Below are 22,704 nucleotides of genomic sequence, written 5' to 3'. Positions count from 1 at the left end.
ATCTTTTCTCCCTCCATTATCCTTCCATCTACGTCTCGGCCTCTACAGAGATCTTATTCCCGCAGATCTCCCAACTAACACTCTATATGCATTTCTGGATTCACCCATACGTGCTACATGCCCTGCCCATCTCAAACGTCTGGATTTATTGTATATCTGATTATGTTAGGTGAAGAATACAATGCGTGCAGTTCTGTGTTGTGTAACTTTCTCCATTCTCCTGTAACTTCAAACCTCTTAGCCCCAAATATTTTCCAAAGCACCTTACTCTCTAACACCCTTCACCTCTGTTCCTCTCCCAAAGAAAGAGTCAAGGTTTCACAACCATACAGAATAACTGTTAATATAACTGTTTTATAAATTCTAACTTTCAGTTTTTTTTTTTTTAGAGCAGACTGGATGACAAAAACTTCTCAACCGAATAATAACAGGCATTTTCCCATATTTATTCTGCGTTTAATTTCCTCTCAAGTGTAATTTATATTTGTTACTGTTGCTCCAAGATATTTTAATTTCTCCACTTCTTCAAAGAATAAATTTTCAATTTATATTTTTCCATTTCATGCTATGTTCTGGTCACGAGACGTAATCATATACTCTGTTTTTTCGGGATTTACTTTCAAACCTATCTCTTTATTTGCTTCAAGTAAAATTCCCGTGTTTTCCCTAATAGTTTATGAATTTTCATTCACGTCATCCACGTAAACAAGCAGCTGATATAACCCGTTAAATTCCAAACCCTGTCTGTTTTCCTGGACTTTCCTAATAGCATATTCTAGAACAAAGTTAAGAAGTAAAGGTGATAGTGCATCTCCTTGCTTTTGCCCACAGTAAATTGGGAAAGCGTCAGACGGAAGCTGGCCTATACGGACTCTGCTATACGTTTCACTTAGACACATTTGAATTAATCGAACCTAGTGTCTTGGGAATACCAAATTCAATAACGATATTATATAATACTTCTCTCGTAACTGAGTCATATGTCTTTTTTAAATTTATGAATAACTGATGTACTGTGACCCCTTATACTCCTATTTTTACGTCAATATCTGTCGAATACAAAAAATCTGATCAATAGTCGATCTGTTACACCTAAAACCACATTGATGATCCCCAATAATTTAATCTACACATATGGAGCTAATCTTCTCAAAAAAATATTGGACGCAATTTTGTATGACGTCAAGCAAATTAATAACCTTTATATTTCATCTTTAAAATGCCGAAACTTGAATCGAATAGTCCTATAGTGCTTGTGATTATTAGCAAGTTGGTTAGTACTGCTGTAGGAAACGCTTCCTTCCTCGAATAACGAACCTTCTAAGTTAGGGTTACAGTATGGCTGAAGACCAAAAGTAAAATGAGCTCAGAATTTGTGAGAAGAAGTTTTATATTTCCGTGCAAATGTTTCAACTCCTAATACATATACATTCTTAGTACTGGTTTCCTGAACTCAGCAAATTAATGATCACCTTTGAATTAAATCCGTGGCGCGATAGCCCATGAAGGGCCAAGACCGACAAGCCTGCTGCTGGCCTTCGTTCACATGATTCATCAGAGATAAACGATCATCCAACCAGAATGGAAGTATGTCTACTATGTGATTAGCTCGGTAATCTTTCCAGACGTTTATAACTGGTTTTCGTAACCGGTTTTCCGTAAGTATCGTAGCTTTCTAAAGTCTTCATGATGCTGGATGGGCTCTGGTACCATGCACTGGCCGAAATTTCTTGAGGAAATTACATCCCCATGAGGATCAACCAGCGCGCATTCCGTTACGCGAGTTCTAGGCATGATGCGTTAGGTCATGACGCTACGGCGCGTGATAATGATCTCCCATAAGTTAATAGTGATTGTGATGATTAGACCGCAGAACTTCATGCAATTGCATGTGTTTATTGATTTGACATGAAAAAGCAAAAGTGGATCTTTGCCGATCATGGTTTTTACATTCGAATGAAGCCAACTTTATTTTGCATATTACGAGGGTTTTTCCTTTTAAATGCATATATATTTTTAATTTGCATATTTAAATGCATATCGTCGTTGTTCCTGCAATAACTTCTATGCGACATTTATTGATTTTCAGATTTTTGCTCTATTAAATAACTTAAATAGTGATACAGCAAATAATAAAATCTCCTATATGTAATTATATTTCTTTGTTTCGAAAATGTAAGAATTCAGTCTCCTACGTACGGCTGCCATAGGATGAATAAATGTGTTAATTCTTCCTACATAGGAGTTATTGCAGGAACAACGACGATATATTGACATCTTTTTCTTCTTTTGCCCGATTTATTAGCCTATCTAATTTCAAAATTTCTCTCTGATAAAAATAAGAATAACTTCCAAGAAATATAAAAATTATGTCAGAAGTAAAATTATTTAATTACTGTTCAGGACATGAAATTGCTGCGACGACAATGGGTACCTACTTAAACATGTCGCTAGCTGCTGCTCTGTGTACAGTAGTGGCAAAAAAACCGGACCGACCCTTGTAGCTGATTTCAGAGCCTTGTTTACTCCAGAGCGCGATAGACTGGTAACTAAGACTTTCGTGGTTCGAATTCTGCCTGGGAAGGAAACTTTTTTTGTTCCGTATTCAAATTTATTCCCAATACTTTTCGATAACTGGTAAAAATTCATATTCTGGGAATAATAACTTAATTAATAATTTAATAATTATTTGTTTATTTAATCTGGCAGAGCTAAGGCCAGTAGACCTTCTCTTCCGCCCAGCCAGACTAATTCTAATTGAATACAATTGCTTACATAGTTATTACATTAATATCTAGACCATAAAACAACATGAAGTAAATAATGAAAGTTGGATAAGTAAGCCTAATGTTAGTGTGACAATAATAAACATTGGTAAGAAATACTGATAATAATAATAATAATAATAATAATAATAATAATTTAAATATTTATTCTGTGATATTAGATTACCATTAAACATTGAGAAACCTAAAAGAGCTATTATTGTTAACAAGAATTGTTAGACAAATATTTCGTTAGTCTATTCTTAAATTGGTTTGATGTCTGACAGTCCCTGACATTACTCGGTAGGGAATTCCAAAGCCGAGGAACAGCCACAGTGAAAGAAGATGAATGCGAGGATGTTCGGTGGGAGGGAATGGATAATATTGAAGAGTGTTGTGACCGTGTGTCTATGTTATGATGGGTGGATAAATTTTGAAAACGAGACGCAAGATAGACAGGAGTGGAGAAATGCAATATGTGAACGAGAAGGGAAAGATAGTGGATTTTCCTACGATCTTCTAGACGGAGCCAGGACAACATTTCGAGGAATAGTGTTACGTGATCAGCCCGGCGAATATTTCAGGCGAAACGGACGCACATATTATGAACACGTTGTAGTCTCTGCGCCGAAGTAACGCTTAGGTCAGTAAACAGAATATCACAGTAATCGAAGTGGGGCATCACCAGTGTTTGCACTAACATTTTTTTTTCATAGAAAAGGATAGAAAATTCTTCAATCGCCTAAACGAGTGGATTAATGAGAATACTTTTTTGCAGGTTTCTGCAAATTGAATGTTCCAATTTAAACTTTTATCCATATAAATACCTAGATTCTTTACCGATTCACTGAACGGAATTTGGGTGCCGTATATTTTAATCGGGGACAAATTTGGTATGGTAATAGTGTTTAACAAACGTGAATGGCTCACAATGATTGACTGTGATTTTTCTGGGTTTAGTTTAAGTCGGAATTTCCGTGTCCATGTCCAAATTGAGTCGAGATCGTAATTAATTTTAGTTATTGCGTCTTTTATTTCGTCAGTAGTAAAATATCGCTGCAATCGAAAAGTATTGGGAATAAATTTGAATAAGGAACAAAAAAAAAAAGTTTCCTTCCCAGGCAGGATTCGAACCACGGAAGTTTTAGTTACCAGTCTATCGTGCTCTGGAGTGAACAAGGCTCTGAAATCAGCTACAAGGGTCGGTCCGGGTTTTTTGCCACTATTGTACATACGTACTAGCTGTGTAAGTGTAATGTGTCATTTTTCAAGAGTCTGGGCGAAAATATGCGTAGCGTAGATGCCATCTTTTACTCTCATTTCGTAGAACCAAAAATGAATGTATTTAGACACCCATTACAATAAAGTCACGTATTGTTGAGATCCTAGAACTGCTGCGAAGACAATGCTGCTAGTGCGGTTTGATTTCATAGAAACAAAACTGAATGTATTAAACACCTGCGACAATGAAGTCTCGTGGAGTGTAAATTTTAATTTCAACAAGTTTTACTGCACAGTCAAGCAAAGAACCAGTACAGGATCGCTCTGCTTAGAAGTTTAACCGTCGACATGCCGAATGAAAAAAGTAGCAGAGAAGATTTATTGAAGAAATGGGTTTCTGAAGACAATTTTTTTTATACCGGTGGGAAAATCGTCTCCTGTGCAATATGGCTTCTTAACACTTATTGCTTTAAATTATTTTCATTTATATCGTATTAGTCCACATCTGTGGAGTAACGGCTAGCGCGTCTGGCCGTGAAACCAAGTGGCCCGGGTTCGATTCCCGGTCGGGGCAAGTTACATGGTTGAGGTTTTCTTCAGGGTTTTCCCTCAACCCAATATGAGCAAATGCTGGGTAACTTTCGATGCTGGACCCCGGACTCATTTCACCGGCATTACCACCTTCATCTCATTCAGACGCTAAATAACTTAAGATGTTGGTAAAGCGTCGTAAAATAACCTAATAAAATAAATAAATGTATCGTATCAAACCTTTAAATTTATTTTTTACGGCATATGATTCAATTTTTAGTGTATATTTCAACAGTTTTTACTGCGTACTTGCAGGCATATTTTTCAAGTTTTTAGTGCATAAAGTTCCGTGGTCTAATGATGATGATCGTCATGTTTCTTAAATTTTGTATCAAACGATTGCGTTAATATGTTGTTAAACATTGTGGTGGATGTTAAACTTTTTAACAGCAACGCCAGTTATAAAAGAGCGCAATTGAAGAATAATAATATTAATAGCAATGACAATAATAGTAACAGTATAATAGTAATAATAAATTTATTAATAAAATTATTTTGCTAAAGATGCATTCAAGTACGTTTTCTTCCAATGCAATAATTTTAAGAAACGCGAGAAATTAATAGAATTTTATCTTGTTTATGAATGGAATTATGTTAAAGACATTCCGATTTGCACTCCATTATATGTAGGCCTATTCTAACATTTTATATTTTTAATTTACACATTTTTTTACCTTAGTTTAATTTATAACTAATAATTGACAGGGAAATCTTGAAATCAGAACAAGAAATAATTGAGTCCCTACATAGTATTATACTGAAACAGTGACGTCGGCAGGATCAGAGCAAGGGGGGTGCGGATGGGGTGCGAGATTTAAAAATGGGGTGCGAGCTGTAAAAATGTGGTACATAAAAAATCCAAAACGTTCTCTCATGAACTTGCGCGCATACTATACATCTGTTTATTATTATTATTATTATTATTATTATTATTATTATTATTATTATTATTGCTCATCACATCCATTACGATACACTAAGGGACGTAGTTTTTACACATCCAAGAAATTGTTTGTTTTTGTTCTTCAAAATAATTTATGCCTAGTATTTTGTTAATAAATTGCCCTTTGGGGTGCAGAAAGGGGTGCTCCGATTTTTATGGGGTGCTTCCGCACCCTTTCGCACCCCCCTAGCGACGTCCCTGTACTGAAATAAAATATCAGCGTAAAACTCTAAATAGTTAATGATTTTATATTATTTATTATTGCAAATTATTTATCATTGTTACTAATAAGACCTTTATTAATTCAATAAATACTCATGCATATAGCTTATAGTGAAAAAATAGCTAAGCAAACTTTTTCGAATGACATGAATTATGTTATATACATACGTAATATATTTCACGAAACTTCATGTTCGTGCAAATCAAGATTTCAGGTGTAACTCCCTGTAAAGTTGATTTGAATAATTTCGAGGGAAAAATTGTTCCGGAGCAGGGTATCGAACCCGGGACCTTTGGTTTACCACTGAGCTACCCGGGAACTCTAACCGACACCGATCCAATTTTTCCCTCTATATCCACAGACCTCAAAGTGGGCTGACAACCGTCAAGCAACCAACTTCGAGTGCACACTAACTCCGTGTGACTTAAATTGTGGTTTTCTGTTAACGAACAGTGACGTGTATTATGCAAATCAAGATTTCAGGTATAACTCCCTGTAAAGTTGATTTGAATAATTTCGAGGGAAAAATTGTTCCGGAGCCGGGTATCGAACCCGGGACCTTTGGTTTACCACTGAGCTACCCGGGAACTCTAACCGACACCGATCCAATTTTTCCCTCTATAACCACAGACCTCAAAGTGGGCTGACAACCGTCAAGCAAGTTCGTATTCGTAAAAATAAATTAAAATTTAAGAGCATATGAAAAGTAGTTAGTTATTGCATGCTGCTGAAAGCTTTTTTTGAGAGGTTTATCTGATATGAAGCTGTTAATTAAAAATATGACAGTTACCTGAGTTTACAAGTAGTCGGGCAGGTAGAGAGAGTGTGTGCGCTCGCAAGGTGTTAGCCGGGCTGCGAACTGACAGGGGTTCGCTCGATTTGGTCGTCTCTGGTGGTGACCCCCGGCTTCTCGATACGCATGCGTGCTTTTGGATTTGGAAGATAGGCAAATCGGAGGCAGAAGCCTTACAACTTGCGTGGGTGTTTTCTCCCCACCTCGCCGTACACTTTGTAACAGGGAATAGAGTATGTAGATAGAATGACAATGTGAGGTTGTTATTATATCCCGGACACCACAAACATACCAAATTGTTATCGGTAGTGTGTGTATTCGTTTGTTTCGGCTTTGACGTTTGGCAGTCTCTCATCTAGGTGCCCAATAGGGAAGCCGCAAACTTCCTGAATTATTTATTCATACAGTCAGGTTGTTATAAATAGAATTCTGGTACCAGGATTCTTTATTCTCTTTATAATATAGCCTACAATATATGTAGTATGTTCTCGTATGCCTTTGTGCTATATGCTTTCCTGTGTCGAGTCTATAACTAACGTTATAAAACTCATATCCAAGATGAAACACATGCTGTGTTTCACGTTATAATTCGTGGATTCGACATATGAGTGACCTATTTAACACGGTAGTAAATGTATTATTTAATCTGAAGAGAAACCTTAGGCCTAAAGGCAAGCATAGATGGCGTAATTTTATTACCGAAATTAAATTGTGTAGCAGGAGTAATGGTACTCGTATTTTTAACGTGCCAATATAGCTTACGTATTCTGTCCCTGTCCACTTCATATAATTTTAAGTAAAAATAATTTTAATTCACGTTGTTTTTTGACAAAGTAAAGTTCATATTGTTAATCGAATTGTTACAAATTCAATAAAAATTAAACGGATATAATATAACTTATATAACACAAAATTATTTTATAAACATGTTTATTTTTTAGTGTAACTTAGAAAGTATGTAAGTAAATGTTGCAATATATAAAATCGATTGTCAATTTATTTTTAACTTCTCTGTGAAACTGAAGATTCTAGTAACAGTGAAAATGAGCAGTGTTGCCAATTCAGCTGTTTTCCCGCTAAATCTAGCTTTTTTGGATAACCGTCTCGCGGGTAAAATTATATTATCCCGCTTAGCGGGAATACTAGCGGTTTTTAATCTTTAAAGTTTCTGAAATGAAATTCATATTAGCATTATAAGCGGCTTTCATAATTACATTTAATTCGTTCAGTGTGTGTTTTGTAAAATAATGGATATGTTAATGTAGTGATAATTCCATATTATATATGTTACCGTTAAAACCCGAAATCCGTAAAAACCGGTTTCAACTAGTAAAAACTAGTTTAAACAAATAAAGATAGATAGAAAGTGAGTTTTCGTATGATCTAGAATCAATGTCAGGTTAGGTTTGGTTTGTTTAGGTTTTTGTTTGGTAAAAGCCTAAAAAAAAAAAAAAACTAAACAAACCAAACCTAACCTGTCACTGATTATAGATCTTACGAAAATTCGCTTTCTAGCTATATATTTTTTTAACTAGTTTTTACTAGTTGAAACTGGTTTTGTCGGATTTTGGGTTTTAACGGTAACATATATAGTACAATAAGAATTTAAATATGTTGTGTCTGTGATAAAAGTGTTCACAATTACTTTATAGCGCTCATTGGGAATGATAAAAGTGTGCAATATTCGTTACATTGGCGGACGAATGTCGTTACATTGGCGGGTGGATCCTCTATCTTGACCATTATTATTATTATTATTATTATTATTATTATTATTATTATTATTATTATTACTGAATAATAAGTATAGATTAAAATCTAGGGATATTTATTAGAAAATCGCGGGTTTTCGAAAGCCATCTATCGGGATTATACGAACAACTGTTGGCAACACTGAAAATGAGAATAGATGAAAATATAATTAGTTTTAGTTTCGAAATTCAGTGCCAGATTCAGTACATGCGCGTATGTGTCTACGTACGACAATTGAGCACTAAATTTAGAAAATAATTATTATATTTTTAGGTATCCTGATTTCACTGTTATTAGCAGATTCACCTTTTGTTTAATATAAACAATGCATAATTCAGTTGTCTGTGGTATATGCTGGGGTATCGTAATATAGTAATATACAGTCACGAAGCTTGAGTTGTGAGGGTGCTAGGAACAATAGACTGTGCCGGTACTATTTCGCATTGTCTGTAATGAGGCGATATTAGCGATCCTAGTGGTTAGCAACTATCTATGGATGCATATTTACTATGTATTGAGCTTCGTGACTGTATATATTAGACTCTGGTAATATTGTGTATTTCCTGAGTATCCAAGGAAAAGTGAAGTTCCATCCGTTCGATTACTCATAGAACATGACTGTTTGTCAGAGCACTTGAAAAAAAATTGGAATTATTTCTTCAGTACTTTCTTCATTATGTAATCTTCAGGAAGAACTGGATCATAATTATCCTCAGATATGCCCAGCCCTTTCCTCTAAATCCACTCTGTGAGAATTAATATTGAAGTGCAAGAGAGTTAATGGCTTTATTGCCAAGAATTTAGGATTAGTTAACAACAGACCGGTATTTTTCATGTAGCTTTTGTCTGTAGGAAAAATCCATAACTAGATTTTTAACGATTTCTCTAACAATGATTCTCCTGGGTATATTTCCATGAGTGCGATTTTAGATAAATAAACATTACTTATACGACATTTAATACCGATAAACTAAACAAACACGTTAGTTATAAAATATGTATTTGACTATACGGTTTAAAGATGTATATGTTCTTGTTTTCGAAATTGAAACAAAATGAAATGTCATTTATTCATTGTAAAATTAATTTTCGAGTTTAGCTAAGCATATTTTCTTCTTTACAGTTATTTTTAAATATACATTTTTTTTTATTCTTCTCTCTTTCGAGTTTCGTAAATAATTCCTTAAATAAATAAATGTTTACATTTGGGTATTTGCTTTCCTTCATTTAAAGCATAGGCTATAATTACCAATCCGAATGCTTCCTTTGTTAAGAGAATTATGAATTGTTACATACGCTGCAAGAGTAACACTAAGTGTTTGTGTATTTCTTATTATGTTTATTGCTTCATTTCAGCTTCTGGCGTAAATAGGCTGTGAAATGGCTGCAATATTTGCGGATGCGGCAGTTTTTGGATACAAAGCTCTTTCCAAAGAATCTGCCTCGTCCTCATATGATGAGAAAACAATATCAATTACTGCAGAACCCTGGAATAACTTGAGACCTCAGGTACAGTAATAAAAATGAATTTTTCAACACAGCTCACATTGAAACCTCTACTCAACAGAAAATAGATATGAAATGAAATTAAGTGAAATATAGTTCTAGTAAATGTCACACTTAAGGATACTGGGTAGAGCTGGTAAAAGTATTTTCGCTTGTAAATATGAATATATAAATTATTTTTTTCCTCTGTTCCTCTCAAACACAGACTAATATCCTTTGTACCGTATGATAAACAAATGTTGGTGAGTTGTGAGCTGGCCACAGAAACAAATTATCTTTCATTGTTTTAAGGTGTTAGGTACAGCTTACGGCAGTAAAATTTTTATAAATATTCAACATTTTTTTTCACCATTACTGTATCTTGTACAATAATGAAAATTGGTATGTGTAAAACACTGTTCTGCTATATGAAAAAAAAATATTTTTACGATTTAAAAAAAATTATTTACATATATTTTTTTAAAATTCAAAATGGTGGCAGTTCACTGTGCAGCGATGAAGCGTTTCCCTCATAACTCATAAACTTGTTAACTTTTTCATGTTCTCTCTCTTTTATTTCATTGTTAAAACTCATGTTTACAATATCATGCTCTTTGAACTACATTCCTTAATAAATAATATATTTTTTATTTTGTGTTAGAAGAAAATACTGATATTTGACCATTTTTTATCAGACAATCTGTCATTTTTAGAAAAATGATCTTGCATCATATTGTAGTTATGACATGTATACACACAAAAAATTTCATCACAGAATGTTAGATAGTTTTTTAGTTATGTGGGAAATGCTTCATCACTGCACAGTGAACTGAATTTTGAAAAAAAAATATATATAAATAATTTTTTCTAAATCGTAAAAATATTTTTTTCACATAGCAGAAGGATAGTGTTTTACACATACTAATTTTCATTATTGTACAAGATACAGTAATGGAGGAAAAAAATGTTGAATATTTCCAAAAATATACTGCTGTAAGCTGTACATAACCTCTTAATACAGGAATGGCAGAAAGAAAAGTCTATTGAATTTGCGATTGTCAACATTTAGGAACACCTATTACAAAAAGTTCTAATCTCACACGTTTCAAACTTTCCCCCCCATGTAAAAAACACATTATTTGAGAAAGTGAGTGGAATAAAAATAGTAATTTTTCAATTACACAAGCATAACGTAACAAATGCCCATACTTCTATTTTGTCATATAAAAATATGAATGTCTCTCCACATTTTCACTACTTCAATTAAATATTTTAAAATAGTAGTCTATTCATTTTGAAGAAATACATAGTTTACATTAGCATACAAAATTTCAGCCCTTTATCTTAAGTAGTTTCTGAGTGAATGGTTCCTGAATTTATGACAATAATTTTTTTCAATACTCTTTCTTTCTGTCATTCCTGTATTAAAACAATGAAAGATAATTTGTTTCTGTGGCCAGCTCACAACTCACCACGATGCAAAGGCCATTAGTTTGTGTTTGATAGAAACAGAGGAAAAAAGTAATTTATATATTCATATTTATACGCGAAAATACTGTTAACAGCTCTACCCAGTAAGTACCCTTAAGGGCATGTGAAACAGTACTTAACACTGAATATGTTATTTAGACTTTAATGTGACTTTTATATATTCTAATAACTGCTGTGATTGAGTTTAAGTAAGAGAGAAAGCAATAGTAGCTTATTCAAGAACCGTTTATATTGGAGGTTTCTCCATTTGTAATGACCTTGTATTCCACGTCTCCATTTTACCTGAAGACGAATATGGAAACAACTTTCATGTTTTCTGTATTTCATTAGTTGATTAAAAATTCTAATCTAAATCTCATCTGAATGACAGAGTTGTCTCTTGTTTCGGAACTTATTTATATTTTGCGTGTTACTAGCATAAGGGGTTAGATACAGCTCAAGCAGTAACATTTTTGGAAATATTCAACTTTTTTTCCCCCATTACTGTATCTTGTACAATAATAAAAATTGGTATGTGTAAAACACTGTTCTGCTATATGAAAAAATATATATATTTGTACGATTAAAAAAAAAATATATATATATATATATATATATATATATATTAATTCAAAATGGCGGCAGTTTACTGTGCAGTGATGAAGCATTTTCCTCATAACTCATAAACTTGTTAACGTTTTCATGTTCTCTCTATTTTATTTCATTGTTAAAACTCATGTTTACAATATCATGCTCTTTGAACTACATTCCTTAATAAATAACATATTTTTTATTTTGTGTTAGAAGAAAATACTGATATTTGACCATTTTTTAAATGAATTTATTTTTTATCAGACAATCTGTCGTTTTTAGAAAAATGATCTTGCATCATATTGTAGATATGACATGTATAAATACACACAAAAAATTTCATCACAGAATGTTAGATAGTTTTTTAGTCATGTGGGAAACACTTCATCACTGCACAGTGAACTGAATTTTGAAAATATATATATATATATATATATATATATATATATATAAATAATTTTTTCTAAATCGTAAAAATATTTTTTTCACATAGCAGAAGGATAGTGTTTTACACATACTAATTTTCATTATTGTACAAGATACAGTAATGGAGGAAAAAAATGTTGAATATTTCCAAAATTTTACTGCTGTAAGCTGTACATAACCTCTTAATACAGGAATGGCAGAAAGAAAAGTCTATTGAATTTGCGATTGTCAACATTTAGGAACCTGTTACAAAAAGATCTAATCTCACACTTTTCAAACTTCCCCCCCCCCCATGTCAAAAACACATTATTTAAGAAAGTGAGTGGAATAAAAATAGTACTTTTTCAATTACACAAACACAATTAATTTGACAAATCCCCATACTTTTATTTTGTCATATAAAAATATGACATGTCTCTCCACATTTTCACTACTTGAATTAAATATTTAAAAATAGTAATACATTGATTTTAAAGGACTATATAGTTTACATTAGCATATACAATTTAAGTCCTTATCTTAGGTAGTTTCTGAGTAAACGGTTCCTGAATTTATGACAATAATTTTTTTCAATACTCTTTCTTTCTGTCATTCCTGTATTAAAACAATGAAAGATAATTTGTTTCTGTGGCCAGCTCACAACTCACCACGATGCAAAGGCCATTAGTCTGTGTTTGATAGAAACAGAGGAAAAAAATAATTTATATATTCATATTTATACGCGAAAATACTGTTAACAGCTCTACCCAGTAAGTACCCTTAAGGGCATGTGAAACAGTACTTAACACTGAATATGTTATTTAGACTTTAATGTGACTTTTATATATTCTAATAACTGTAGGACTGCTGTGAGTGAGTTTAAGTAAGAGAGAAAGCAATAGTAGCTTATTCAAGAACCGTTTATATTGGAAGTTTCTCCATTTGTAATGACCTTCTATTCCTCATCTCCATTTTACCTGAAGACGAATATGGAAACAACTTTCATGTTTTCTGTATTTCATTAGTTGATTAAAAATTCCAATCTAAACCTCATCTGAATGACAGAGTTGTCTCTTGTTTCGGAACTTATTTATATTTTGCATGTTACTAGTTTTACTTTTAGTTTTAGTTTTAGTTTTACATACTTTTCCTCGTCTGAAAAGCATTAATTTTATTTAATTATGGTTTTCTGCAAAGTTATCTTATGAATAAATTAAAATATTATGCTGAGAAAGGTCAAGATTAATTATTGTAGGAAAATAATGCTTGAGAATAAAAATTCAACATGGAAATTAATTATCAGCAACCCTAAAATTATTCCTAAGTTACCACTCAAGTCCGTAGTGTTCTGAAGAGTTATATATGGACATTGAATACATCAGATCTTTTCAGTCTTGAAGATGCATCCAACTATTATTATTAAATATTGTAAAGGAAGGAAGATAATGCCTTTATTGTTAAATTCTGAGCATTAGGCCTATGTACATATAGAATTATGTACCGTACATTATAGTGTTTCTGTCCAATCTTAAGGGGATGCGCTATTGAATTTTCTAATTTCTACATTTTAAGAGATAATGTATTGAAATTTTAACAGCATATTATGATCATGATTATGAATTAATCAGAAAAATTTCAATGATCTAAGTCAAGAAATAACTCTTTTAAAAATAAAATTTGAAAATAGCACGTTTATTTTTGGAAACCGTTTTTTGGAATCTAAAACAAGAGTTTTCTATGTTTTTTATAGTGCATATTATAGCTAAAACACAGGTTGTGGTAATGGAGCATTGGAATTTAGCATATGAAGAGTAAAATAAAAAAAAACATGACATTTTTTCAAAAACTGTCATTTTTCAGTAGCGCATCCCCTTAAACATTGAATAGAATCATTAATGTTATGGAACATATTTATTGGCATATACATAGTCTATTATTTTTACAGGATCCATGTCCCTGTACTCGGCAGGACTTCATAATTTTTGCGGAGTTCTCTGAAATAACTGGTCCAATTCCGCTCTTGACCATTCCGCCACATGCAGAAGATAGTACAGGCATTGATATAAATAACTTCATCATGAGAATCATGTCTCTTGACTATCAGGCAAACCCAAGGTGTGTGAAAACTGTGTAATATTTTTAAATGTTTTAAATGAAGGGTTCAGAACCATAGTGGGCCAAGCAGCATTTAGTAAAACCATAGAAAACAAGATTAAAATGAAGTTATTACCATAATTCAATGGAATATATAGCAAGTAATATAAAGTATACACATTAAAACTAAATAATATGTCAATCACAGAATAACTGAAATAATGTCTCTTGGCTCTTAATTTGTAACTGATTCAACAGTTCATAGCATAAATACACGTAAAAAAATTACTTTTATACTCCATCAGCAAGTTTATCGTATTATAAAAAGGGACTGTGTTATATGGTAGTAAAAATTTTTAATAGCCTCCCTATGGATATAAAAAATCAAACTCGAAACATAAGATTACTTAGGGCCAAATTAAAGACATTCAACAACGCTTCATGAATATTTCTGTCTTGTATTAAGTATTGATACTAAACCTTTGTGTTGTACTAGTGGACTATATTGCCAAATTAAAGGCATTCAACAATGCATCATGAATATTTCTGTCTTGTATCCAGTATTGATACTAAATCTTTGTGTTGTACTAGTAGACTGTATTGTGAAACTCTTCTGTATATATTTCAACTAGACTGTGACTATAATTAAGACTTTATGGGCCATATTCATAGACATTCTTAGTGCGGCCTTCCAGTGGAGGATCAACGAACTAACGTTTTTCGTATTCATAAACCAGTGTTAGCGATATGATATGATATGAATCCTATACAAGTAATCACTCGATAATCGGGCTAGTTTAGCACGCTCGTAGCGCGGGCTAGCGAAATGTCTATGAATAGCAGCCTATAGTACCATTAAGATTTGTTTGACATGTTCCATATGAAGCGATATAGCCTACAAATACCATGGAATGTAAATAATAAATACAATACAATATGATACAAAGGATCTTGCTCTCCTAATAAATCACCGTAAATGATGACTTTGTTCATGTAATCTCATTATGCATCTTGTTTTCATTTAATCTGCTTTACGATCTTCAACGCACTGGCTTTATTATCTTAAAGCTTCGAAGAACCAAGAGAAAATATTCAGAACAGAATTAGCAGAATTTCTGCATGCTCATATTATCTTCTACTCAGCTGATGATTGTTTATGCTTGTAAATTGAATAAATCTGTTTTTTGTGTGTTGTATACCGTATTTTTGTGTAACTTTTGACTTATTCCATCATATCTTACATTTGATGTAGGATTAATTTAATCTTGAGGAAGATTGTTTTGAAGAACTGATCTTGTTCTACCTTTTACTATTAATTCCGTTATGTTATAATAATTGTTTACATAAAAATGATTTTTTTAGCCATAATATGTTGCTGTTTAATTAGATTTCTGAACTATGTTACACTGTTGTTTTGATTGTTGTATGAAAAATGTCTTTGTTTCAATGATATAATAAATTATTGCTGATTTAATTAGCATTGATTTTCTGTTAAAACAGCCAGTCTGTATTCTGTGAAGACGCACAGGTGTTGCAGATGTCCATCATCCCTGGCTTGCACGTGTATGTACATTACTTGACTCTGCATGATCCTGTAGCAAGAGGATTTGTAAGGCCCCTTTGCCTTGCATATGTCTCTGCAGACCAATATAAGCTATCAGATATGTTCCCTATGCTTAGAAAAGAATTCTTACAGGTAAATACTATTATTATATAAACATTGTGTTTAATATTGAATTGAAGATAAAGAGGATGTGAAAACTTCAGTATTTAACAAACAATTTCTTTTTAATGTTTAAAATAAGATAATAGTAATCTTAATATATATATATATATATATATATATATATATAGAGAGAGAGAGAGGGAGAGGGAGAGGGGGAGAGGGAGAGAGGGGGAGGGGGGAGGGGGAGAGAGGGAGAGAGAGAGAGAGAGATTTTTTTTTAATACTGCAATAATAATAATAATAATATAGAGCCTATTTTACTGTTACTGTTAACACGTCTCTTATTAATAAGTTATGGTCCTAATGACTTGGCCGTTTATAGAAAAATATGATTTTCTGTTGTGGTAGTGTTCTACATTGCCTTTTCCAGGAGAGTGAATTCTGATGAGTATAGTCTCCGTTAATGCAAAACACCCTGAAATCCATGTATTTGATAGAATCCATCCGTTACAGATTGTAGTTTGGCCTTGAAGGAAATTAAATATATTGTGGGCAGAAAGGCTTAATAATGCATAATGCCATGGTACGATAAATATTATCATCAATCACAATGTTAAATATCTTAAATATCCCTGTAGCATGTTGTTAAAACTCTATTCATAGGTGAGATGGAAGTATTTCGATCAGTTAGTTTCTCTGGATATTAGTGGCACTTTCTTTAATATTCGTCACTAGGGAGGAGAAAACGTAAGTAAATATGGTTCGTTTTGGTTTTATATAGTTCCCTTGCCGAGATCTCCGTTAAGTCTAACAAACAGTTTATTTAGAAATAGACCAAAATTTAAAACCCGGGCAACGCCGGGTAATTTAAGCTAGTACATTATATTTTAGATATTACTAAGCAATAATCTTCTTCATGTTATGGTAAAAAAATCAGCAACCAAACTAGGCATAAATATTATTTTTTTAAAGTAGGTTATTTTACGACGCTGTATCAACATCTCAGGTTATTTAGCATCTGAATGATATGAAGGTGATAATGCCGGTGAAATGAGTCCGGGGTCCAGCACCGAAAGTTACCCAGCATTTGCTCAAATTATAAATAATATTAAATCAGAAATAAATAAAAGAAAAATGTTAAATCAATCATTAAAATAATATTGAATCGAATCAATGAAAACACTCCAGCACTATTGTAACTAAAATAGATTAGATTAATGAGGTAAAAAAAAAAGACCTTCATATGTGGATTTAAGAAAATAGAATAGGCTGGATTCAGGACTGGTAGATCACATTTTTTGTTTGAAGTAGATTATTTAATCCAGATGGCTTTTAATTTACCGATACCTCTACATTTAATTTTTATTAATTTAAAAGAAACTTATGGAAAGTTTCAGAGAATGTTAATATTAATAAAATTATAATAAGGGTTATAAAAGAATTTTGAATAAAAATTCAGCTTCGAAAGTTATAATAGAAAACTCTCAAATGGATTTCAAGTAACAAAAGACTTACGACAATGTTGCTGTTTCTTTTCTAGATTTTGTTTTAATTCACGTTCAGCAAGTTTTTAAAATTTCATGGCAGTAATGACAACATAACATACACATTAAAATTCGCAGATGATAAGATATTACTGGCTAAAACCTGTGAATATATCGAATATAGGTCAAGAAAATTAATGGAAGATTGCGAAAAACGTGGATTACAATAATAAATATTTATAAAAAATCAGTATTTGGTAAGAGTCGTCAAAAACTAATATTAGAACATGCCAAAGGGTGTATTAACATTTACGATATAGATAACTCTAAATACAGTATTTGGGAGTTGAAATTACAAAAGAAGGAAACGATTTTAAAGTAACGTAATGAGAAGTTTAATAACTATAAACTGGCTACGGCTTAACGAACGTAGAAATTTTCATTCTCTTGTTCTCCTTTTCCAAGTCCTTCACACCTCTACACCTACCTACCTTGCCTCCCGTTTCAGTTACCTGTCATCATATCATAATCTCTTCACACGCACACAAAATAGCCTCATACTAGCCATACCAACACATAAGACTTCATCGTATTCATCATCATACACTATCTCTCTTTCGCGCTTGTGGAATACCCTACCCAGTGACATCAGAGACTGTCGGAATTTAGTAGCGTTCAAAAGCAAACTTATTAATCATTTTCTTACTGCATAGAGTAGGTTTAATTTTTACTTAGTTAATAAAAAAAATTTCTCTCTTCTTAATTTTTACAATGAACTGTCTAGCTTTTATTAGTCTGTTAATTCTTTTAGTACTTTGATTTTTATTGTATTTGTAAATTCAATATTGATTGTAATTATAATTATAATTGTATTCTTTATATTGTAGTTGTAATCCCCTGGTAGAGGGGAAGAGAAGGCCTGATGGCCTTATCTCTACCAGGTTAAATAAATAAATAAATAAATAAATAACTTAATGTGCAGAAACATAGAATATGAGTGCAAATTTAAAATCAAAATTACAGCGAATGGAAATGAATTCAACACAGTGCTCTAAATTGCATAGAATTAGAAATTATACAACAAAAAAGAATAACTTTAAAATTACATCATACAGTTTGTGGAAACTAGAGTCGACGGCAATTCGGAAGGTGGTAGTTTGCTAGCATTTGCGTCGAGAGAGACAGATAGAGAGAGCAAGGCAGCGTACAACATTGCCACATCGTACTTCACGCGCACGTGCAATACAAATAGCGCAGGAGAGAATTTAAATTATCAAAAGACAATAATGACCTTAACCGTTGATTACTGTAAGCATGACACCAAACAAACCCCCTTTCCTTTACTGAGAATATTCTTTGCAAGATTCTCAATCCTACACCACATGCTTCTGCAGTTGTTTCTTGCACGTTGGAAACGTTGCAGCCAGCATCAAGATGGCCAGTAGTGTTCTGCTCGTCAACGTTTTTAAAATAATTATACACCTTAAACACTGTTTTGCACGCCTGCCTGTGTAATACTCTTTTTTTTTTTTACAGTCTCTTCTTCCATTTATTTATCTTGCACACACACACACACACAGTAAATGTTAGTTTTACTTATTCAATGTACACGTGAACAAACGAACTCGGGAAGCACTTGTTATAGACTGATTCCGATTGGTTCTACTGTACAGCTTGTGATATCACATACCAGAAATGCTACGGCGCATATAGCAGCTGACCGCCTTCCAAAATGCCATCTAGTGTAGACAATTACAATCGTTTGGACATGTGTAAAGGATGGATGCAGATTTGTTACCAAAAAGAAGTTTAGAATATGCCCTAATTGGGAAGAAAGGCTTTTATATAAATAACATAAATTTTCAGAGTCAAGTTCAAAATATTTTCTAAAGTAAAATGTGCTTGTACCGTATTTTAAACAGAAGAAAACACTTTTTGTTATACGAGTATTAAAAAACAAACTGAGACCTCTCTTTATGATCCCATCACAGCAAAGTGACTTAAGTAAGGTGTTAATTATTGGAGGAACAATGTGAAATTTGTGTTTCAAATTACCTGTTCATAATTTGTTTTCAGATAAGCCAAGTGGTAAAACATGATAACAGACTTTGGTTCAGAGAAGAAATTTCTTCTATTCTATGCTGTATAAAGGAAACACAAAATGAATATTTATACTGGAAAAAGGTAAACTTTTTAGATTAATTGTAATTTTTAATTTAGTAAGTATGGATAAACATATAACACATATTTCACCTAAGACATTCGAGTTACCTACGTACAATATTTTCACTATAATAATGGTTTGTATGTGGACATTCATAATAGTAATGTTACCATAAAATACATTTTAAATAATTTACTTACTTACTTACTTATTGGCATTTAAGGAACCCGGAGGTTCATTGCCGCCCTCACATAAGCCCGCCATTGATCCCTATCCTGAGCAAGATTAATCCAGTCTCTATCATCATATCCCACCTCCCTCAAATCCATTTTAATATTATCTTCCCATCTACGTCTCGGCCTCCCCAAAGATCTTTTTCCCGCCGGCCTCCCAACCAACATTCTATATGCATTTCTGGATTCGCCCATAAGTGCTACATGCCCTGCCCATCTCAAGCGTCTGGATTTAATGTTCCTAATTAAGTCAGGTGAAGAATACAATGTGTGCAGCTCTGCGTTGTCTAACTTTCTCCATTCTCCTGTAACTTCATCCCTCTTAGCCCCAAATATTTTCCTAAGAACCTTATTCTCAAACACCCTTAATCTCTGTTCCTCTCTCAAAGTGAGAGTCCAAGCTTCACAACCATATAGAACAACCGGTAATATAACTGTTTTATAAATTCTAACTTTCAGATTTTTTGACAGCAGACTAGATGACAAAAGCTTCTCAACCGAATAATAACAGGCATTTCCCATATGTATTCTGCGTTTAATTTCCTCCTGAGTGTCATTTATATTTGTTACTGTTGCTCCAAGATATTTGAATTTTTCCATCTCTTCGAAGGATAAATCTCCAATTTTTATATTTCCATTTCGTACAATATTCTGGTCACGAGACATAATCATATACTTTGTCTTTTCGGGATTTACTTCCAACCCTATCACTTTACTTGCTTCAAGTAGAATTTCCGTGTTTTCCCTAATCGTTTGTGGATTTTCTCCTAACATATTCACGTCATCCGCATAGACAAGAAGCTGATGTAACCCATTCAATTCCAAACCCTCTGTGTTATCCTGAACTTTCCTAATGGCATATTCTAGAGCAAAGTTAAAAAGTAGAGGTGACAATGCATCTCCCTGCTTCAGCCCGCAGTGAATTGGAAAAGCATCAGATAGAAACTGGCCTATACGGACTCTGCTGTAAGTTTCACTAAGACACATTTTAATTAATCGAATACCAAATTCAATAAGATTATCATATAAAACTTCTCTCTTAACCGAGTCATACGCCTTTTTGAAATCTATGAATAACTGATGTACTGTACCCTTATACTCCCATTTTTTCTCCAATATCTGCCGAATACAAAGAATCTGATCAATAGTCGATCTATTACGCCTAAAACCACACTGATGATCCCCAATAATTTCATCTACATATGGAGTTAATCTTCTCAAAAGGATATTCGACAAAATTTTATACGATTTCAACAAAAGTGATATTCCTCGAAAGTTACTACAGTTAGTCTTGTCCCCCTTCTTAAAAATAGGTACGATTATGGACTCCTTCCATTGTTCTGGTACAATTTCCTTTTCCCAAATTGCAAGTACAAGTTTATAAATTTCGCTAAATAATTTACCTGCCTAAATAGTTAGGCCTATGAAACTTACCAAAAAATTCAGTATAGTGAAAGTGTTAGACAGCTGGAAATATTAAATATTTTTAATTATACATGTTGATTACACAACTTGAACACTGTATCACTTCGGAATATGTATTATATGACTTTCTTGTGTTAAATTCTATCGTACGTGGTTTACATGTTTCGACCTTTTATGGGTCATCCTCAGAACTGGTCGTTGTTGGTCTTGGCACCTCTTGTTTTGTTTCCTGTGAGGGTGTGTTCGTGTGGTGTAATGTAGAGTGAAAGAGTGTGTGTTCTGAAATTGAGTTGTGTGTTGAGAATTTCATTGGGGTGTGTTTTCGTGTGTCTGTATATTTCATATTGTTCTAGTGTGTTTAGTTTCTGGTTTTTTGGTTGGATGTGTAGTATTTCCATGTCTGTGTTGATGTCTCTGTAGGTGTGGTTGGCATTTGTGATGTGTTCTGCATATGTGGAGGTGTTTTGTAATTTTGTTATGGTTGTGATGTGTTCTTTGTAACACAAAGAAACAAATACAACCACACAGGCGTATATAAACTCAAATGTAACACCTGCAACCACTTCTACATAGGACAGACAGGCAGATCATTTCAAACACGTTACAAAGAACACATCACAGCCATAACAAAATTACAAAACACCTCCACATATGCAGAACACATCACAAATGCTAACCACACCTACAGAGACATCAACACAGACATGGAAATACTACACATCCAACCAAAAAACCAGAAACTAAACACACTAGAACAATATGAAATATACAGACACCCCAATGAAGTTCTGAACACACAACTCAATTTCAGAACACACACACTCTTTGACTCTACATTACACCACACGAACACACCCTCACAGGAAATAAAACAAGAGGCACCAAGACCAACAACGACCAGTTCTGAGGATGACCCATAAAAGGTCGAAACATGTAAACCAGGTACGATAGAATTTAACACAAGAAAGTCATATAATACATATTCCTAAATATTTTTATTAAACTTCTACACTAGATAATTTGTTGAAATTTATACAAATCGAAGCAGGTAGATATATGCAATGCATAACCACATTTCGATTGAGAAAAATATTTGAACAGAAGTGTTGTACGAACTGTACTTGAAGGCATTCGTGTGATGTTTGCTCACTGCAAGTCGTTCGTCTACAATATAGTCTACCTTAATAGATGTTTATAGTATAGAGATAAATGTCTGCTTTCCGTTTCATAGGCTGTGAGTTCGCCTCTCGGTGGAGTAAATTTACTTTTTATTTTATTTTTTAATTGGTTTTTTAGATGTTAAATGACTAAATGCTAACCACACCTACAGATACATCAACACAGACATGGAAATTCTACACATCCAACCAAAAAGCCAGAAACTAAACACACTAGAACA

General features: G+C 33.1%; 2 protein-coding genes across 7 annotated transcripts in view; one reads left to right on the top strand and one right to left on the bottom strand.

Moving 5' to 3' along the window:
• Positions 1-6,688, bottom strand: part of LOC138700263 (prohormone-2-like) — a 180,795-nt gene extending 174,107 nt beyond the window's left edge. For all 5 annotated transcript variants that reach the window (XR_011332316.1, XM_069826759.1, XM_069826760.1 and 2 more), the window contains exon 1: positions 6,534-6,688. The gene's annotated coding sequence lies outside the window, so the exon portion shown is untranslated. The remainder of the gene's footprint in view (positions 1-6,533) is intronic.
• Positions 1-22,704, top strand: part of LOC138700260 (uncharacterized) — a 280,196-nt gene that overhangs the window by 219,186 nt on the left and 38,306 nt on the right. For both annotated transcript variants that reach the window (XM_069826755.1, XM_069826756.1), the window contains 4 exons: positions 9,645-9,797; positions 14,185-14,354; positions 15,834-16,029; positions 19,560-19,667. In XM_069826755.1, coding sequence (XP_069682856.1) covers positions 9,669-9,797; positions 14,185-14,354; positions 15,834-16,029; positions 19,560-19,667 — 603 coding nt within the window. In that variant the 5' untranslated portion in view covers positions 9,645-9,668. The remainder of the gene's footprint in view (positions 1-9,644; positions 9,798-14,184; positions 14,355-15,833; positions 16,030-19,559; positions 19,668-22,704) is intronic.

This window comes from Periplaneta americana, chromosome 5, assembly GCF_040183065.1.
Source record: "Periplaneta americana isolate PAMFEO1 chromosome 5, P.americana_PAMFEO1_priV1, whole genome shotgun sequence".
Taxonomy (NCBI): domain Eukaryota; kingdom Metazoa; phylum Arthropoda; class Insecta; order Blattodea; family Blattidae; genus Periplaneta; species Periplaneta americana.
Note: the sequence above shows the minus strand (reverse complement) of the source record. Positions and strands in the feature narration are given on the sequence as shown.